Source organism: Haliotis asinina, chromosome 6 (genome assembly GCF_037392515.1).
Source record: "Haliotis asinina isolate JCU_RB_2024 chromosome 6, JCU_Hal_asi_v2, whole genome shotgun sequence".
In the NCBI taxonomy this organism is placed as follows: Eukaryota; Metazoa; Mollusca; class Gastropoda; order Lepetellida; family Haliotidae; genus Haliotis; species Haliotis asinina.
Window position 1 is genome coordinate 1528736 of NC_090285.1, and position 20899 is coordinate 1549634.

At 38.1% G+C, this 20899-nt stretch overlaps 2 protein-coding genes across 3 annotated transcripts in view; one reads left to right on the forward strand and one right to left on the reverse strand.

Moving 5' to 3' along the window:
• LOC137286614 (gamma-tubulin complex component 2-like) overlaps window positions 1-7664 on the reverse strand; it is a 54583-nt gene extending 46919 nt beyond the window's left edge. The window contains exons 1-11 of one of the 2 annotated variants that reach the window (XM_067818564.1): window positions 7567-7646; window positions 7107-7205; window positions 6562-6643; window positions 6365-6456; window positions 5306-5363; window positions 4856-4987; window positions 4669-4768; window positions 4480-4568; window positions 3754-3831; window positions 2831-2912; window positions 825-902 (exon numbers count right to left, since the gene is read on the reverse strand). In XM_067818564.1, coding sequence (XP_067674665.1) covers window positions 825-902; window positions 2831-2912; window positions 3754-3831; window positions 4480-4568; window positions 4669-4768; window positions 4856-4987; window positions 5306-5363; window positions 6365-6456; window positions 6562-6643; window positions 7107-7159 — 844 coding nt within the window. In that variant the 5' untranslated portion in view covers window positions 7160-7205; window positions 7567-7646. Of the gene's footprint in view, window positions 1-824; window positions 903-2830; window positions 2913-3753; window positions 3832-4479; window positions 4569-4668; window positions 4769-4855; window positions 4988-5305; window positions 5364-6364; window positions 6457-6561; window positions 6644-7106; window positions 7206-7566 lie in introns of both variants that reach the window. The other variant, XM_067818565.1, reaches the window with a different exon arrangement.
• A 1325-nt stretch (window positions 7665-8989) lies between these two features.
• LOC137287061 (transmembrane protein 138-like) lies at window positions 8990-20594 on the forward strand. The gene is made up of 5 exons (XM_067819177.1): window positions 8990-9129; window positions 12651-12889; window positions 13942-14113; window positions 18838-18916; window positions 19629-20594. The coding sequence occupies exons 2-5, from the start codon at window positions 12765-12767 to the stop codon at window positions 19736-19738; spliced, it is 486 nt and encodes a 161-aa protein (XP_067675278.1). The 5' UTR covers window positions 8990-9129; window positions 12651-12764; the 3' UTR covers window positions 19739-20594.
• Window positions 20595-20899: the final 305 nt, after the last annotated feature.

Sequence of the window (20899 nt, forward strand, 5' to 3'; positions counted from 1 at the left end):
GAATCCACATGACCTACTGATTAAACCTTTCTATCCACATGACCTACTGATTTAAACCTTTGTATCCATGACATACTGAATTTCACCTTTGTTTCCACACGACATCCTGATTTCAAATTTTGAATCCACATGACATACTGATTTCAACCTTTGAATCCACATGGCATACTGATTTAAACTTTTGAATCTACATGGCATACTGATTTAAACCTTTGTATCCACATGACATCCTGACGTAAACCTTTGTATCAACAACATATTGAATTACATCTTTGTATCCATGACATCCTCATTTAAACCTCTGTCAGCATATGTCATACTCATTTAAACATTTGTATGCACATGACATCCTGATGTAAACCTTTATATCTACATGACATACTGACTCAAACCTATATATTCACATGACATACTGACTTAAACCTATATATTCACATGACATCCTGATTTAAGAGACTGTATTCACTTTTCATACTGATTTAAACAATTGTAACCGCATAATATATTGATTTAAACCATGGTATCCACATGACATAATGATTTAAACCATTGTATCCACATGACATAATGATTTAAACCATTGTATCCACATGACATAATGATTAAACCATTGTATTCACATGACATTATGATTAAAACTGTTGTATCCACTCGACATCATGATTTCAACTATTGTATCCACAAGACATACTTTCATAATAACATGACATAATGATTTAAACCTTGGTATCCCCATGCTTTAAGACTACTCCATGTCTCTTCAACAGACATAAGATGTAACCAACGTGGAACAACCATCTTCTGAAAGAGAGATGTGATGCTACCTTCTATAAACCTGACAACAGTTGAGTAGTTGGAACACATGGGTAGCACCCGCTTCACCAGCTCCTGCAGGGATGGATCTGTAGATACAGAGACAGTTCATGTTTAGTTATACATAGCAAGTAGCTTCTTCAAAACCATTTTCTCTAACTCAGAATTTTTCAAGACAGTATCATTCACCAAGAGAACAATTCCTCAAGCATCACTAGTCTGTCATGGACCACAATAACATGGGATATATCTTGCAGTGACTCACCTAGACTCTGGTCTATCATGGATCACAATAACATGAGATATATATTGCAGTGACTCACCTAGACTCTGGTCTATCATGGATCACAATAACATGACATATACATTGCAGTGACTCACCTAGACTCTGGTCTATCATGGATCACAATAACATGAGATATATATTGCAGCGACTCACCTAGACTCTGGTCTATCTATCATGGATCACAATAACATGGGATATACATTGCAGTGACTCACCTAGACTCTGGTCTATCATGGATCACAATAACATGAGATATACATTGCAGTGACTCACCTAGACTCTGGTCTATTATGGATCACAATAACATGAGATATATATTGCAGTGACTCACCTAGACTCTGGTCTATCATGGATCACAATAACATGAGATATATATTGCAGTGACTCACCTAGACTCTGGTCTATCATGGATCACAATAACATGAGATATATATTGCAGTGACTCACCTAGACTCTGGTCTATCATGGATCACAATAACATGAGATATATATTGCAGTGACTCACCTAGACTCTGGTCTATCATGGATCACAATAACATGACATATATATTGCAGTGACTCACCTAGACTCTGGTCTATCATGGATCACAATAACATGACATATACATTGCAGTGACTCACCTAGACTCTGGTCTATCATGGATCACAATAACATGAGATATATATTGCAGCGACTCACCTAGACTCTGGTCTATCTATCATGGATCACAATAACATGGGATATACATTGCAGTGACTCACCTAGACTCTGGTCTATCATGGATCACAATAACATGACATATACATTGCAGTGACTCACCTAGACTCTGGTCTATTATGGATCACAATAACATGAGATATATATTGCAGTGACTCACCTAGACTCTGGTCTATCATGGATCACAATAACATGAGATATACATTGCAGTGACTCACCTAGACTCTGGTCTATTATGGATCACAATAACATGAGATATATATTGCAGTGACTCACCTAGACTCTGGTCTATCATGGATCACAATAACATGAGATATATATTGGAGTGACTCACCTAGACTCTGGTCTATCTATCATGGATCACAATAACATGACATATACATTGCAGTGACTCACCTAGACTCTGGTCTATCATGGATCACAATAACATGACATATATATTGCAGTGACTCACCTAGACTCTGGTCTATCATGGATCACAATAACATGGGATATATCTTGCAGTGACTCACCTAGACTCTGGTCTATCATGGATCACAATAACATGACATATACATTGCAGTGACTCACCTAGACTCTGGTCTATCATGGATCACAATAACATGAGATATATATTGCAGTGACTCACCTAGACTCTGGTCTATCATGGATCACAATAACATGAGATATATATTGCAGTGACTCACCTAGACTCTGGTCTATCATGGATCACAATAACATGAGATATATATTGCAGTGACTCACCTAGACTCTGGTCTATCATGGATCACAATAACATGAGATATATATTGCAGTGACTCACCTAGACTCTGGTCTATCATGGATCACAATAACATGAGATATACATTGCAGTGACTCACCTGGACTCTGGTCTATCATGGATCACAATAACATGAGATATATATTGCAGTGACTCACCTAGACTCTGGTCTATCATGGACCACAATAACATGGGATATATCTTGCAGTGACTCACCTAGACTCTGGTCTATCATGGACCACAATAACATGAGATATATATTGCAGTGACTCACCTAGACTCTGGTCTATCATGAACTCTTTCGGAGCATATCTCTCTGTGAGGGCTCTGGCTAGGATATACTTTCCCTCAATGCCCTGTAATCATGACCAGAATGATCATTGTCTCCAAACATGTTGCACAGTGAATTTCAATCATATCTTAAAGTTTAGTTGCAGCTCAATATGATAAACTTAACTTCATATACAATTATCATTTATTCATGACATATCATAAACACCATTGATATGAAAAAACAAATAAACAAAATTATATGTGTACAATCGCAAATCAAAAGTGCAGTTTTTTTCACTTGGGTTTACTACCCTCAAAACGACTGAGGATGTGTATTGCATATTGTCATTATCAGACAGGCAAACGGGCTGACATATAGGTGTCAATAGAACAGACACTGAGTTTTGTCTGTGACAGAGGTAAGACAATCAACATTATGCAGTAAGTAGATTATTTACTATTTGTTGTTTGTGTACAGAACCAACACTAGACGACTCCTACTCACGACCTTATAATCAAGGCATCCTGCTTTAACCAATTTACTGTCCAAGCACTATGAGCGCCTGCACAGCACAGCTGTTGAAACAACTTTTCACACCAGCTGGGGTGAAATGAGTGAATCTTTTGAACTCCAAATGGGATTTTTTTCATGGTGTTGTTTTTCAATTTTTTAAGTTGAATTAGCATCAATGATAATTTGTTACTCTAAGTCCTCCTGGAAACTTCAGAATCTACAAAGTTGTGTTTTGTGTTGCATGTAAACTATTCTTTGTGTTTCCATATGGGTCTACTATATCTACTAAACACTACAAATCATTTCGAGGCCTGCATAATGGACACTGAGTATCTTACAGACAATGTAGATACTTCTTGTCTAACGTTGTACATATTGTATACAGGGCCTGAGCCTCGATGTCGACATACCTGCATACAACACAGGATATCATCCAAGATGGCTTGTTCCTGAAGAGCTACTGGTAATGTTCCCAGAGCTACAATATTCTGAAACACGAACAGGAAGATTAAGTGCTCCACATTGTACATCTGTTTCTTAAATACTTAATGCCATTTAGAAAGTGGAGAAATGTAATGTTATGTTTGGGATTATACTATATAGTAAAGTAAAGATTAAAGCTTTTAGCTTGAGTCCCAGATGATTCACACACTCTCCAAGTGAGGCACCTAATCACTAAGGGTGACTATTGACGGGAAACAACTATTGTGATAGTTATCTTTCTTTGCTAATGATGGAGAAAGGAAGGTATGGAGACAGTGAATGAGAAAGGAAAGAGAAAGTGATTGTGGGAGAAAGCAGTTTAGAAATAGAGGCGATCAAGAGATGGACAAAAGGTGGAATGTGGGTGGGCTTGAAGGGAGAAAAGGAGGGATTAAGGGAATAAACAGCTGAGAGATAGCCGGAGGTGGGGGATGGGGTTATGGGGGTACACACAGGGTACACACAGCAAGGGTACATCAAGGATGGACCGTTCCCATAGGTCACGTAGTGGAAAGCACACAGAAGTGTGACTGTAGAATTTTACTGCAGGATTAACCCCAAATTATGTGGATAGTGTGAAATTGTTCGAAAAAAAAAACCTGTTTCTTTACAGGTTTCTCATATTATGTTCAGTACAAAGCTTGGTGACTCACGTGATCAGTGGGTCCATCCACTCCCACCATGAAGTCCAAGGTCAAGGATGGCCTCTGAAACAGCCATTCTGGCTGCAGAGGAATGTTCACTGAAACGTTCAAATTTGATAATTTACACATGGCATATCTTTATGACATTTGCATCAACAAGAAACACATTATTTTAAAAATATAAATATTTGTATTTACCATTTCTCTTCATTTGTTTTTCTCGAATAGCTTTCCTCAGGAATTCAGATGATGTTGTTGCTGACACCGCCTTGGCCTCTTTCAGCAACTTGTCCTTGATCTGAGGATGTAATCATGGTGAAACTGTACACATGAGGAATCAGTTATGCAAACTTTCCATTTGAGACTGACTGAGCAAGCACCCTACCTCAGACAACTCCTGTTCTGTCATCTTGGTTCCGGGGGCTGGCAACTGAGACGTAATCTTTCCATGAGGCAACAGGGTCATTCCTGCAGCATCTGCCTTGTCATGGGCGTTCTTCGCCAGGAACTCTTTGGTCTAGAAAACACAGAAACATTTATTTCCAATATCAAGTAACCTCCGTCGACCACACGTTATCAGAAGAACCTAAACTTTTGGCAGGCACTCAAAATGAACATTTAGTTTATGGTATAATATACCAATTTGTTTAAAGCCAAGTGATAATCATCATCATCATCATCATCATCATCATCATCATCAGCAGCAGCAGCAGCAACAGCAGCTGCAGGTACACATACTGGGCATATTGGGAAGATCATGCTTTTGAAGGAAGTCTTTCTTTGCTACCCTGACAGTTTGCCCATGCAATATTATGTGACATCCTGGAGCTCTTACCTGTTCTTCTTCACACAACTTGGCAAAGAAATACACAAGTGCATCCAGATCTCGAACACTGCAACAACAGAGAATTCAGTGATAGTACTGACATGTTTCACAATATGCCTTACACTGAACATGACCCGTGAAGATCCCGGGGTAGAATAGGTCTTCAGCAACCCATGCTTGCCATAAAAGGCGACTATGCTTGTCGTAAGAGGCGACTAACGGGATCGGGTGGTCTGACTTGGCTGACACATGTCATCGGTTCCTAATTGCGCAGATCGATGCTCATGTTGTTGATCACTGGATTGTCTGGTCCAGGCTTGATTATTCACAGAGCGCCGCCATATAGCTGGAATACTGCTGAGTGCGGTGTAAAACTAAACTCACTCACTCACTCACTACACTGAACATATTGTGCATACAAAGCGAGATCACACCTTGATTTAGCTTTGGTGGTGTTGAGACACCACATACAGTAAGGGTGCAGGCTAAAACGTCACCAAAGCAAAACAGCACCTTGCGAAAACGGCACCATTTGGACACAACAGAACCTCCCCTTGGCGAAAACGGTTACAAATGTCCCAGAACTGCACCAAGAAGCCAACCTCCTTCCCCTCCAGACCAGGCTCATCCAAGAAGGACGATTGAAGGCTTATGTCCGTAAGAACTCATCGGCAAGGCAGGATGAGGCGTTCAGAGTGTGGAGCCTGTTCAAGGATGGTGAGCTGTCCTTATCCCAGCTTCTAACAAGATGTGCAGCAATTCATGGACCCATCCTTCATTGAGTTACAAACACTCATTCTCAACGGTCCTTTTCAGGACCACCAAACAACCCACAAGAATGCTTGATAACTTGATGTAAAATGAAATAAAACATTTAAATATTTTAACAATTAAAACATATTAAAACAACTTTATGACAACATAACAATAAAGTCAATATAACTATGTTTTATATATGGAGCCGTCTTAGCCCCTCAATTAGTAGCCGTTTTCACCAAACGATTTAGGTGTCGTTCTGCTGTGGTGCCGTGTTAGCTATAACCCTACAATAACACGCTTCGAACTTACTTTCTCGACTTCATGTCATCATATTTCGCAAAGAACTCGATGGGGGTTTGGGTTGACTCTGCAATCTTCCTCTTTGCATGATGCGCTGAAACCTGTCAAAAACACATTTCATGTGAATTTCATTTGTACAGCAGTCATAAAACAAGAGAAACAGTCTTTTGTTGTAATGAAGGATAGTACTATGCAGTGTCAGGTACCTGTGTTGTGATGTAGGGGGTGGTATTCTTCAGTAGCATCTCTGTGTAGACCTCAGCACCTACAGAGTCAGTGGAACGAACCCTGGAACCGTATGAGAACAACAAGGATTACCATGTTGACAAAGTCCTGTAATAATGCTAATATAATTCACTGATGCAAGTGTGTAGTATTGGAATATCTCTGTAAAGAATCATGACTGAATACATTAGGAAGCCCTTGTTGCCTGCACAACAGTAACCATGGTAACAGGGAAGCAGTAGTTACAGAAACCTGAGAGAAGTGACTCGGAACTTTAAGTCACAGTACTGCCACTGATTCTGTGCTTTCTGTCCAGCTTTCCACAGACAACCTCTTAAATAACTGAACAAGAAATGGTTTCTCCTACATTTAGCAACATTCCAGCATAAAAGAATCATAACTGTTAAGGTAAGCAAAAGTGGACGTTTGATGCCACAAGCAAACACTTAGCCACTCATTCGCCAATTTAAAAAAATAAAATAAATTCAAACCTCATAATTTAAATGGGAAGAGAAGAACAACTCACCCTAGGAGGTTCATCAGTTCACTGACATGGTGATGCACCTTAAACTCACTCATCGTGGGGAAATTAGATGTTGACTTTACCACAACTGCACAGTAACAACTAAAGACAGAAAACAGAGCACATTCATGTCGTTACAGACAAAATTTTGCATGTACGTTATGAAAGACTAATAAAACAATTTCATGGGAATCACAAGCAATGAATGACATATCTCATTAAATGTTATTTCGGTCATATTGCACGTGCTGTCATGAGAGCGATAAACGAGATATTGTACTTGTGGAATACTTGAGAAAATGAAGAAATGAAGTTATGATCGAAAACGGGACAATATTTTGAACGGTAGTTGTGCCGTGTGCTGTTATATTTTGAAACACAATCAACTCAAAACAATGTGTCTCTGCAGTTTAACGTACAATAATTGCGATCGAACGTAAAAACTGATGAACAAAAGCATTACTGTCGTATTTGAGATCATCACTGATATTAGTCAAACTACGTTTTCTTTCCCGCGTTTCCTGCACAATGTTTTATCCCGTTAACAGTAAAATCCGGAAAGTCCGTACGAGTACAAGAGACTATACCCATTCCTTCATTTGATGAACATCTGACAGTGCGCACACCTTGTTTTGTGGTACCAGGTATATTCTCCCTGGTGGTGTAAATATACAGTATGACCCACAGTATCTTCTCCACGACCTAACATCAGAGACCATATATGAAATTCTTCAAAGGCATTTAGAAGTTGGTGAGGTAATACAAGACACTGATGAACGGGCAAGAATTAGCCTTGAAACGTCGTGTTAAAAGAATTAAAGAAGTTGTCATCCATAATAGTGTCATGTATTATTTATTATATGGTCTCTGCACAAAGGAAAGGCTCTGATGCTCACCTATACTGGATATAGTTCTAGAAACATTTTTAAAAAGTTATTTGTGCATATTGAGAATACAAATGACGAATGGATAAAACACATTTTCTGTGGCCATTCAATGTTGTGACCGATAATAACTGGCAGTACTGCTCGTTTATGTGTAAAACACAATCAGCACTACCAACCATTACAAGACTACCGTATATACATAACATCATGGCCAAAGGAATTATTAACTAGTATCACGGGATTTGTTCCTTTAGGGATGAGGGGGAGAGAGATGGTCTATTGGCAATATTTTTGTTCATTATTGATGCTGTTGGGGAGAATGATGTGATGAGGGAGTGTTGTCATGTTGAGGCACGTGAGCATCTCAAAGATCAACGTGGCCTCAGATGAAGCATCCACTTTGTACCTAAAATACTCTTCTACAATAGCATCATAGAGAAGACTCCGGGGGCTCTATGTCAGACATAATTAGTCAAAGACTTTGTCGAAGTTTTAATTGTATAGTTAGGCGAACTGGGTTTGTCGAAATTGGGACGTATAACCGGTGCATGTTTATACAGCTGGTAATATCGAGACGCGATACAAGCGTATCAGTTCTGTCTGTAATGCAAAGCCCTATTTATTAAGCCAGAAGTCCAATGGGTTCTGCATCCCATTGCTCACCTGAACTCATCTGGGCTATTTATTTCTATTCGTAGCACATGTTCTCTTCAAAGACCATGCATTTGTCTACGTATATTTTTCTGGATCGGTCTGGTAGATATGATCCCGGTTTCAGATTTGTCCTATGCCTTTCACGTTCCAATGTGAAATAAAATCAGGCCTTGTAATCTGATGCTAAACAGAGACATGTGGAGTAAGTAAAAACCCAAATGTGCATATTTTGTTGTGGGAACGATAAACAGAATATGCATGGCTTTTTATATGCGTACATATTTCAAAATAAGCCTCAAGAGCGCGATCGCGCATTATATCAGTAGTACCAGTTAAAAAGTATGTATATCTCGCGAGAATGTACGGGACGTTCGTTTCGAGTGTAAACATGTCGGATTCAGGTTAACAACAGAGCTGTCATCACAATATTAATTCAAGCTTTGTTTCAGCGAATGGACTTTCAACCTGCATGATTTCGAGATACGGTATGGGTTTCGTCCTAGATCAGGAAAGAGTTCTGCTCGTACTCACTCTTTTTACATGGCAACTTTCCTCCTTCCCCAGTGTAATATTCCAACACTAAAATAAGTTCACTAGAGAATACTAGGTCTCATTACATACGACTTAAACGAAACAAATGTCCTTCCTAAGGTATCGGACCTCGCTTTCGCTCCGTCAGATACCACAGGAGGGTCACGAGCATAATTCGTATGTAATGAGACCGAGCGAGGTATGTTTTTTATTATCCACGTTTTATATGCATTAAAATGATAAAATACCGTTTTAGAGGTTTTATGGTTTCAAATTGAAAACGGTTTCAGAAAGACGTTGCGGAAGAATGTTGTACTGTTCTACACTTTCCCATGATGTCACACTGTAATGACGTTATTCACTTAATAACCGACATCATGATGCATGTTGTTCTTCATCGTCTCGAAATACAGTGGGTAAGGGTATTCCGGATCACGGCTATTCCGGATCACTGCCACGTACAGAAATTGTAAATCTCGATAGATTTCTTCACTCAATCTCTCATTTTAAAGCCGAGACATTGCTCTTATAGGTGATATATTTTGTTTTAATTGATCTGAACCAGAAGTTTACTTGCACGCCCTGTAATGAAGATACCTATCATTGCGTAATTTGTCGTTGACACATCAGGAAAAGGTAACTCATTCGGAATGGCCCGTCTCAAATAAGACTAGAATCAAGTTGCTTCACGTTAACTCTCCATTGCATGCATATACTTTTCACCTGTTAAAAGCAACAAAAATCTTCTCTTCATCTGCCATATTTTTGGAGAAATGAGCTGTTTATGGAACCACTTGTTTAAGTCAGTTCCGGATCACCAGAAAATAGGGATCACCTCAGGACTGCCAACCGCCGAAAAATGTTAATTACTGTTGAAATAAAGTAATTAGTTTCACGATCTTACTTCGGTTGCCTTTATTTAAAATATATACTCACTCAAGGGTCTGTCTTAGATGTTCTGTGCACAGAGTAGATACATAAAACGTTTTGGCCTTCATTTTGCCAAAACGTAATTTGCGGTACAGAACTATCTGTGAGGTAAAAGATTAAGAATATTGGAAATAACCAACTTGACAATGCTTTGGGGTTGAAATTGTTTTGTTTTGTTTTCAAGTCATATTATTCTTTTTTTTTAATAACTTGAAGAATTTTAGTGATGAATTATGCCAGAGGCGGAAGCAATGAGGTTGGAGTAGACTCGAGCTATAGTTTGTTTCATTTTTAAACACAAGAAGATACACGGACACCCATAAAGAGTTCAAATAGGCTGGTATTAATAGAATATACTGGTTAGCTTTACAATCAGTAAATGATGATGTGATGTTAACAATCTTGACTGAATAAAGCTTTAATGGTTCTGAAAAAATGGGTTATTTTGCCTCGATAGTTGTACTTTACAAGTTAAAGTCGCATGTAAAAGTCACGACAAAATACTATATATCAATACTGAAGAGATCAGTACCATAAACCACTTATGTATTAACCCCAAGAAAATATTTTTCAGCCCACACTGGTACCTGGAATCATGATTCTGGAGTATGTTGTTATGAGCAGCAAGTGTTAAAACTATCTGCCAAGTGGATGTTGTTATCAACTGCAATGTTTGTTAATTATTCATTTTTCAAACATTATGAATATTGTTAGCGCATTTATTTAATTAAACGCGTGTTACTGTTTGACACAGACCCCTGTTGCCTCAAACGAGCACCAAAAACCGAACACTGCCTCGTTATGTCACGTGATCTGGAATACCCTGAAATGATTCGGAACTGCCGTAACGGCGGAGCGTTTCTTTTGCGATATTTCTAAAGTCAATCAGGACCGAATTAATTTCATATTTTGGTGTAAGTAACATGAAACATTGTTCAGTCAGAAATTGCCCTAAGGTGCTTCAGATAAATTTTTGCGGAGGCGCATGCAGTTGGTTTTTCGTTTGTGATCCAGAACTGCCCTACGCACTGTATTCGATAGCACCCCGTGGTCCTAAACATATTTGCTCAGTATATTGTGTTGATTCAATTCGTTGGGATTGTACCTGTTCCCAAATCGAGTGTGCTATAACAATTCATGCATGAAACGCACGGGGAAAATGAACTTCTCGATATTTATCAGACAACCTGTCTCCCTCTTGTTTCAAGTGGATCGTTCTGTGGGGCGTTCCCTTGTATGCAAATTGGGGTCATTTGTCAGGTTGTGGATCATCTTATATTTGTTTACCAGTAACATCACTGGTGGAAACATTGCATTTATGTTTTTTGACGGATACAAAGTCTCTGTTCAACTCACAATCAATGCATATAGGTTGTAGAATGAATGAATTCACATGTTTATTATGAATGGAAACAAAGTTCGATCACAACATGACATAAATCAGAGGTCATCGGTTATCCAACCAAATCGTTAGAATCTCAGATCAAGTTGTTACGACACAGGTCAACGCAAAACGACACAGGTCAACGAGATACAACACTCGTGTGACATATGAGATTAGTATGCAACTACCCATATGTTGACCACATGGGTAATAACTGATTGTTTTTCATACCTGTTCTAAGTTTACTGAATGTATATTTTGGGTGAGGTATGCAAGTCAGTTTCTAATTTGGGTTTTTGATCAGGAAGGGGCACAACTCTAGATCCTCTTTCCTCTAATTACACAGATGACCCATCATCCATGATAATAGAAAAGAATTATTACTCGCCCGTCGAAGATACTGCAGTGAAATATTTTTACAGCAATTTCTGTCAATTTATGTTGGCAAGTAAGAAACAGAATATTAAACTCCCTTCCATGAAATATCACTTTTATTAAAATCTTTAAAGATTTAGTTTCAAACTTGCTTTTGCTCGTTTGATACCAAATCTTTAACTCGTTTAATAAAAATGGTATTACACGGAAGGTCATTTAGTATCCTCTATGTATATTGACATTTGGTGGGTACCTTCAGTTATTTAGATGTTTTGGGGTTTTTTTTGTGGTTGTTTTTTATTGATATGCTATATTTGGTTGAAATCTGTGTACATAGTTACACAACTTATTTATTATCATTTTTATATTGCGGTTAGGCGTTTAGCGTATAACTCCCTGTGATAGGAAATTTGATTGATCTAGGCCCATAAATGAGAGATATATTATTTGGTATAAATATTTCCTGGGGAAAAGCAAAATTCACAAGTATCCAATTGACTCTGACATTTAAACTATTGCCTCATGTAATTAGAAGGCAGGCCATGTAAGTAATGTCTTCCAAACAACAAGCAACAGTGTTTTGACATTGATACTTTCTGAATGTTTGACATGAAGCAGAAAGTGCTTTTGCTCTTATTGTAAAGGATAAATCTTGGTCACTTACTGACAGAAAATGCTAGGAGATATTGCAAACTTGATTACTTGATTTGAATATACTGTGAATTATGGTTATAAACTGTTTTCAAGTCAGATTGTCATTATGGAAGCCTTTTTTGTCTTTTTCAGAATCTGCAATGTAACCATATGCATTGTTAATGTCACAGCAGAAAATAGATGGGGTACACTTCAGTGATGAAGCTATAAACTAACCCATCATAGCCAAGTTCATCCACCGTCAAGATGATGGTCAGTCGGTACCAACCGATCCTGTACCTGCAGTATCTTCTGCTGTTGGTGGATCTGGTTCTCAACTCCTTCACAGAGATGCTCAGATTTCAGAATGTAATCCTGCTCATTATGTTTGTGTGAGTAGAAGTGATGTCTTGTCAAATGTATTAATTGGATCAAGTTATGTATATCCATTGTATCATATCAATAAAATGTCTCTTGTGCAAAATGTTCAACTTTAAAAATGCTGTGTCACCAGAACTTGATTCTACCTTTATTATGTTTATCTTGATAAAAACAATGCAATAAACATACTTTGAACATCAGTTGTTTCTTGAGATACAAGATCATTGTAGCTGTTGTGTATTTCAACTCAACAGAGGCATGGAGAAGCAGGCGCCTGGTGCATGATCGGAATGATGGTCACATGAAATAAGGTCACAGATAAAAAGTCACAATGTCTGGTGTATGCTACAATTTTAAGTGCAGAAATGCACCTTCTGATGATGACATCATCAGATCAGATCCGCAACCTGCAATGTTTAGGGCTTCCTTCCTAAAACACTGATGTGCAGCAATATACAGTAATACCTGTCTAAATCGGCATCACATGGGACTGAAATAAAATGCTGGTTTGGACTGGATAGACAGTACTGGATTAGACAGTGACAATAACTTTCAAACATGGCTGCCATTTACACTCATCAATCTCTTTATCTCTGTAATGCCTTTGATCCTTTGTAATTTTGCCACAAATTAAGACAAAGTTGATGACATATATTCCGCTCTTATCATTACTCAAAAAAAACAAGTACAAATCAACAATTTGACCAGAAAAAATCAGAACATTTGATTCCCTGAAGAATCATTACTTCTTGATTGTGTAGGATGCCAAGGGGATTAATTAGTGTATAGGATTATGGGACCTGGATTGGTCAGCTGGTACCCACGCTGGTTTAGACAGTGTTATTTTACACTTCAACTTCTTTTTAGTTACCGAAATAGGCAGGTGCCGACATACGGAATAGACAGGTGACGGATAACACAATGTTTTAATGATTAAAATATCTTTTTGATATTGTGCAGTATTACACAGGTTCCAGTGCTGGTATGTCTCCTTGTAACTTAATAACAAAAAAAAAAATTACATGGCCTTTGTCCAGACTCATCTCTCTTTCTATTATTTCAGTATTCAAGACATCTGCATCCTGTTCGCAGTTATTGTGGTATTCCTCCTGTTCTTCAATACATACATCTTCCAAGCAGGCCTTGTGAATATCCTAGTCAACAAGTTCCGTGTGCCGATCTGCGTGACTTTCATCTACTTCATGCTGAACGTAGGGCTGCATGTCTGGGGAATGGTGAGATTATAGTTTTAAAGCATAGATCAGCATTAATGTTAATCTATCTGTTAACATATTACATGACAAGGGACTTGGTCTCCTTCGATGTTAGGAAATGTTCACATAGCTATTTCATACAAAAAACAAATATTGCTGTTGAGGCTTAACTTGTTATTTTACCACTTTAGTATGATAAACTGTTGTCAAGATTTTATGGTGCAGTCCCAGTGACGATCTCGACATGAGGACATCTCGACCTCAGTCTCACAACAACCTCATAGTGACCTCAGTTCAATGTCAGTCTGACTTCAGTCGATCTCTTTCAACTCAGGTCAGCTAGGTTGAGAAGACTTGACTTAAACTTGTCCAGCTAGACATGTACTCGACCACCTCGACCTGTTCAACAACGTAATTTCGACCCCCATCTCAATTTAATCTTGTCCTGGAGAGGAGAGGTGGTGTGCTCAGGGTGGACCTCTGGGTGGCAGCAGATTGTAGAGGGTGTGCTACCACTGACAGGGAAGATGACAAACAATTATAAATACAGCCTCCAGTACTTGATTATGTTGAGTGGAGGTTGAGGCCAAGTACATATCGACTCGAAGAAGAACGCAGATTGTCATGTCAGGCTAGTTCGACCTTCAACCCGTCAAACTTAGCCTAGTGTCGATCTCAACTCGACCTTTTATTGACCTGCCTTGACCTGGTCTCAACCTAATCTCGGACTGAACGTCAGAAGGAAATCGGGAAGGATTTTTGACATGTCCAAATTTTGCAAAACCTTGGCAGACCTGAATCGTCCCGACTCGACCTGACACGACCTGACTTGACGCATTCCGAAAATCAACCAACTCAACTCCCAACTTGACCTTCTTGTCCAGAGGGTCGAGTAGTGTAAGGTTGGGACCACACCACTAGACAAAATGTTAATGTAACGTGTTTGATGTCATCTAACTGTTTTGAAGTATATACATGGGTCTTATTGATTCACATTTGATTGTTTGTGTGTTTTGAAAGATGATTGTATTTAGCTTGCAAAGTTAACAAGCAAGTTATGTGCTAGCATTGCATGAAATATATTTGACACATTTGTATTCATATTTGAAATGTTTTTGTTTTAATACATCAAACTGCATGTCATGTATATGTAACATGTATGATGCATATTTCAAGAGATGTTTGCTGTTAAAATAAAAAGCAAGATAGAGAGTTCCTTTTGATATTGCTGAACATTTCTAGTTTAGTTTATAGGTTTTGCCCTCTGAAGAAAGTAAGAGCTAAATTACTGTTAGAAAGTTACTCTTTAGTGTTCCAGTGCTTTTGTGACATTTTCCTATTCATAAGCTGATAATGTTGGCTTGGTATTGAATCATCATCATACAACATGGACAACATTGTATCGCACATACAGTAGGACTGCAGCAAATACTCAGTGATGTGAATACAATCATTTTTAATTCATGTCATGAACACAGGAGTTTTTCAAATATTTTTCACAAATACCACAACACTTAACAAGATGATGTTTTATTCATTATATTGTTTGAAATGATGACGAAACCAATCGTTTGACATATTATGACCTGGTTGTCAATATTACTTTGTGACACAGGTGACCAGTGGCCACTTAACTGTCATGTTAAATAGATCAGTGTTGACTTTATCCTGCATTGCTTTGGAGATATTTCAGTTTGCATATCTCACTCTTAAAATAACAGGCAAGTTCAAGTGAAAATCACTCATTAAAGAGCAGCTATGAATATTTGATTCTAGTGACTGCAGAGAACCATGTGGACTCATGAAGGAATACAATTCAGGAATATGCAAGTGAATCATAACAGTCCTAACATTTGTCAATGCCTCACAGCCGCTTAGTATGTTTGTGTAAGGAGTGTCATGTTACAATGTACTATACAGAGTTGCATCTCTTGGATCTGCTGATCATTGGTTTGAATCCCACATTTAGCATGATTGTGATCAATGGGTTGTCCCGTGCTCTTATAACTGTCTATACATGTCTATGTCGTGTGAATGTTGGACCGGGTAATTCAGGCGTACTGAAGCACAGTTTATCATGGCATTAGCGAGACGTTTCTCAGTCTTTATGTTTTGAAAGGTCTTGTTGAATATGACTATTAATGATTCATTTGTTTATATTTGACAACATTTTTGTATCCATGTATTTCATATATTGCACCTTTTAAGCAGCTTTGAACCGTTGACTTCTCTTGCTTATTTTATTAATATTTTATCCTTATCAACATGGTCAATTTCAGTATTAGAAGTAACAATGTAGATACAGCTTAAATGTTTCAGTGATGAACAGTTCAGTTTAGAAACATCTTGAAAACATGACATTGTTTGCCTTGAAATTTTTAAGTTAAAGCAGGTAAAATAATTAAATTTCATTGTTGAGAAAACTGGAGTAATGTTTTTGCATTACGATGCTAGTTATGTTCAAGAATACATATATCTCTGTTGTTATGTCAACATTAATGGACTAGGAGTATGGATACATAGCCCAAATGTTTTTTGTGATTTGTAGGTATTGTATGACTCCCAGGTATGATTCCAAGTGAAACAAACCCTTCAGTGCAGCTTTTAATCAGTTTCTGTCTCATGTGTATATATCACTTTTTTTCTTTCATTGATTACGTTGTCAGACAAGAATCACAGCTGAAATATTGTCAATAATTCACTTCATACATTTTTCTCATTATGCGTATCACCGAGAAGCGAACAAGATAACAACATCAAATAATACTATTTCTGCCTGCCTGCCAGCTTATGTTAAGACACTTTCTAACTGAAACCATATTTCTGCTGATGGGTGATGTGTTTGCATGATGCAGTACACTTATATTCCAAACAATTCTCACGATTTCCATTTCCTTCAGTTTTCTGTTTCTTAATTTGTACACAGCATTTACACAAAAATACAATCTACTAACAAGACTGCTGGTAACCACAAGAACCTGAATTCTTCTCATCAAGCTGCACAGATTGAAAGTATGTGATGCCTCAACCATGGGTCCAAAACATGCAACAAGTGTTTAGAACTGGTAGTTTCCTCCCTATAACATTAATAGTTGTCAGGAATGCATGTTTTAGGGTCATGTAGCTTTGGTCCTTTTGTTGTAGCGGAAACCTGAACTTGTTTATTTAGTTGTTGAAACTATACTGAACCTGACGAAGTTGGCAAAGAAATCATCAGATAATATGTGTTGTTACAGAAGCACAATTACTCCACACATGACACTTTGACATCTAGTGAGATTTACTTCTCTTTTGGATTAATGTTTGAATATTTTCTTTTTATTACCAAATGATATGTGAAGAAAGTTAAAATCAAACAAAAATTCCAAGAGGACAACTAGGTGAAGTAATGACAATGTTCAGCTGTCTGACAAGGGTTATCTTTCCTTGAAACAAGCAAGCATGCTGTGTGACCTTGAATCTTGTCAACTTTCCTTCCAGTTGATTTCAGACTAAACGATGATCACATTAACAACATGTTGTGGTTATTGCTATCATTTCCCTCAGTTTGACGATGGTTGCTCTACAGCGTGGTAGTTAGTGACATTCTTCACGATGGTTGTATAGACGTGTATGTGTTGTATTTGGTCCGTGTAAAATTCATGTTGTACGTGTTTTGTTACATAAACCTCCACCCCAGCCTATCAACAGTTTGATGGTGTGACCATTTTGACACTCTTGTGTTTGAAGACATGGGGGTAGTCTAGTGACAGTCAGTTTAACTCACTAGATGCTACACATCTGAAGCTCGTAGTTGATGTCTCCAACACAATTATTGCTGACAGCAGCTTAACTGACATCTTTGTTAGACTCAAATAATGCTAGGTGTATTGTACATATGGGTGTTTGATGTTTTAACTTATCGTTACTATTTCCTCATATTTTGATCTGTGGTGATGTTCTGAATAGTTCACAAACTTTGTCCATTTACAGAGCTAGAAAGACGCTTTAGGAATAGTAAGCATTGAATTGTCAGGAGACTGTCAAATCATCATCATACTTCCCTGTCTCTGCACCATTCACGCACTCTGCGCTCATCACTGCACCTGATGCACACTCCACACTGCCTCTGCGTACATGTTCTTGTAACCACGTTGTCATGGTTACATGCCATGAATTTTGTTAACTCAGTTGCAACTATAACTTCAGATAAAGGTTTCTTATTATGCTCTTGTGGTATCAATAATATTGCAACTAATTATAATCATAAAAGTCACTGAATAGAATCGATAGACTGGTAATTAAGTATGCCACATGCTGTCTATGTTCTGACAGAAGGATGCAGTGCATGGTGCTAGTTTGACATGGTCAGTCAGTGAGATGTATTGTGAAAGACTCGCTTTTGTTAATGTCATGAATCTATGTTTAGAATTGTTTGTGATTTTCCGGACAAGACATTTGCATGTATGTCATATCTACTTCAGTATTGCAGTGCAGCCATTAAGCTTGCATTTCATCTTTCATTATTTTGTCTGACATTATTCCCAGGTCATTGCTTCCATGTTGGAGTACAGATGTGAGTATTCACACAAACCAGTGCAGCTTGAGGCTTGCTTCCTAGGTAATACATGTATGATCAATTATCAAAGTAGCCTTACTCCAGTTTCATCAGACTTTCCTTTGTGATAAGCTTTATAACTTGCAGACACTGATAGAGACTTTCTGGACACATGCTGTGGATGAGATGATCTCCGTGTATATTTCAGACCTTGAGGTGGGATGACCCTGACAAGTATATCTGGGATGTTACAGGGTATCGGGTCCTCTTCATCATTCAGAGAACCAGTAGGTTTCATTCTTGTTTTACTGAGATAATTCTATGGTTTGACAGAGTGTAAGTTCAACACCAGCTCCTAAGATCTTTATTTACTCAAGATTCCGTTTTAATTTAGCCCACAGAATCATTAAATAATAAGCAATTATCTCACTGAGTACAAACCCAGTACTCTTTCATAATCTATACAGATGGGAATCAATAACCCTGGCAAATGGATGTCGACATGCAGTGTGATGTTGGTGACAAGATGAACGCCAGGTTCCTTTCCCAACTTGATTAGTTTACAGATGTTTTATTGCCCATGGAATACACAGCATGTAACATTACACACATGTACTATTACACACATATAACATTACACACATGTACCATTACACACATGTACCATTACACACATGTAACATTACACACATGTACCATTACACACATGTACCATTACACACATGTAACATTACACACATGTACCATTACACACATGTACCAATACACACATGTACCATTACACACATGTACCATTACACACATGTAACATTACACACATGTACCATTTCACACATGTACCATTACACACATGTAACATTCTCCCTGTGTCACATGTTTTCCTCTCACGAGATCATGTTACAGTATCAGAATGACATACATTTCTTGCCATGATCACACGGCGGACATATTCCACTCTGATCCTTCCATGCATTAAGCCTACTGTGTTCCTTCTTGCAGTGGCCATCCTCTACTACTACTTCTACAAGAGAACGGCGCTGAAGCTAGGTGACCCACGGTTCTACCAGGACTCAGAATGGATCCGCCGGGAGTTTGAGAAGAGGAGATAATGGCACATCTCTCAATAGATTACACAGTCGTGTCCATTTTGATATGAAAGAGATCATCTGTCTGTTATGACTTTGAAGGAAGTGTAACGTGTCATCATACTGTCCATCAAGGCAACAAAGAGAATTGCTGTTAACGTCTCAGGATTTTATGAATGGCTTCAGGAGTTGTATACATATCATCTTGACAGAGAAACATGCATTCTTGTTAAACTTCCATAACATTTGATATTTCTGGTGCACAGATATTCTGATGAGAAATGATTTAGTTGCTGTCTGTGACACTGTCCACACCAGTGTGTCTTGCCTAGAAACAGCATAAGAAAGACATATGAGAATATAGACCCAATCCTATAACAACATACAAGGACCTTTATCATAATAAGATTGGGTCTATACACCTGTATGTGTTAGAAGACAAATTGTTCCCCTTAACCACCATGGTCACAAGTGACTGCACAAGCATGTCCGTCCACTATACCTTAGCTTTATATCCAAATGTTTACTTTGTATGGCAGAGACAGGATCAAGTTGTTTTTAACTCCTACTGTAGGTATACAGAGAGTCTTAATGGTTAAGACAAATTGAGTAGAGCCATTGAAAGCTGTCTTATGATAGGAATCTTGAATCAAGGATGAATGTACATCTGAAAATGCATTTAGTTCGATCAAAATAATGCAAAAAAACAGAAATGAATTTGAGAAAATATTATATCTGAACACTAGTAGCAATTATGTGTTTGTTCATATGGACAATACTTTATTTTGAAAAGATTTCATTTCATAAAATGCTCTTCATGATCTGACCATTTCAAAATCTGTGAATGCCTTATTGTTTGTAAATAAACTTTGGTACTGAATGAATGGAAGTTTTGTCTTTTTGTATCAAACTTTCAACTGTTAGTCAAAAAGCAGGATCCGGAATGTGTGTACAGGAAGTGCTATACCTCCTACAGTGATGTCAGGAATGGGTGTGAGGGAAGTGTTGTACCTCCCACAGCAGGGTCAGAAAGTGGTGTGAGGGAAGTGCTATGCCTCCTACAGTGATGTCAGGACTATACCTCCTACAATAATGTCAGAAATGGGTGTGAGGAAAGTGCAGTACCTCCCATAGTGGGGACAGGAATGGGTGTGAGGAATGTGCTATACCTCCTGCTGTGATGTC

Coding starts and splice junctions, on each gene's coding strand:
- LOC137287061 (XM_067819177.1), top strand. CDS start 12,765: ATGATGGTCAGTCGGTACCAACCGATCCTGTACCTGCAGTATCTTCTG. Junction 12,890..13,941: donor ATCCTGCTCATTATGTTTGT/GTGAGTAGAAGT, acceptor CTATTATTTCAG/TATTCAAGACATCTGCATCC. Junction 18,917..19,628: donor CTTCATCATTCAGAGAACCA/GTAGGTTTCATT, acceptor TCCTTCTTGCAG/TGGCCATCCTCTACTACTAC.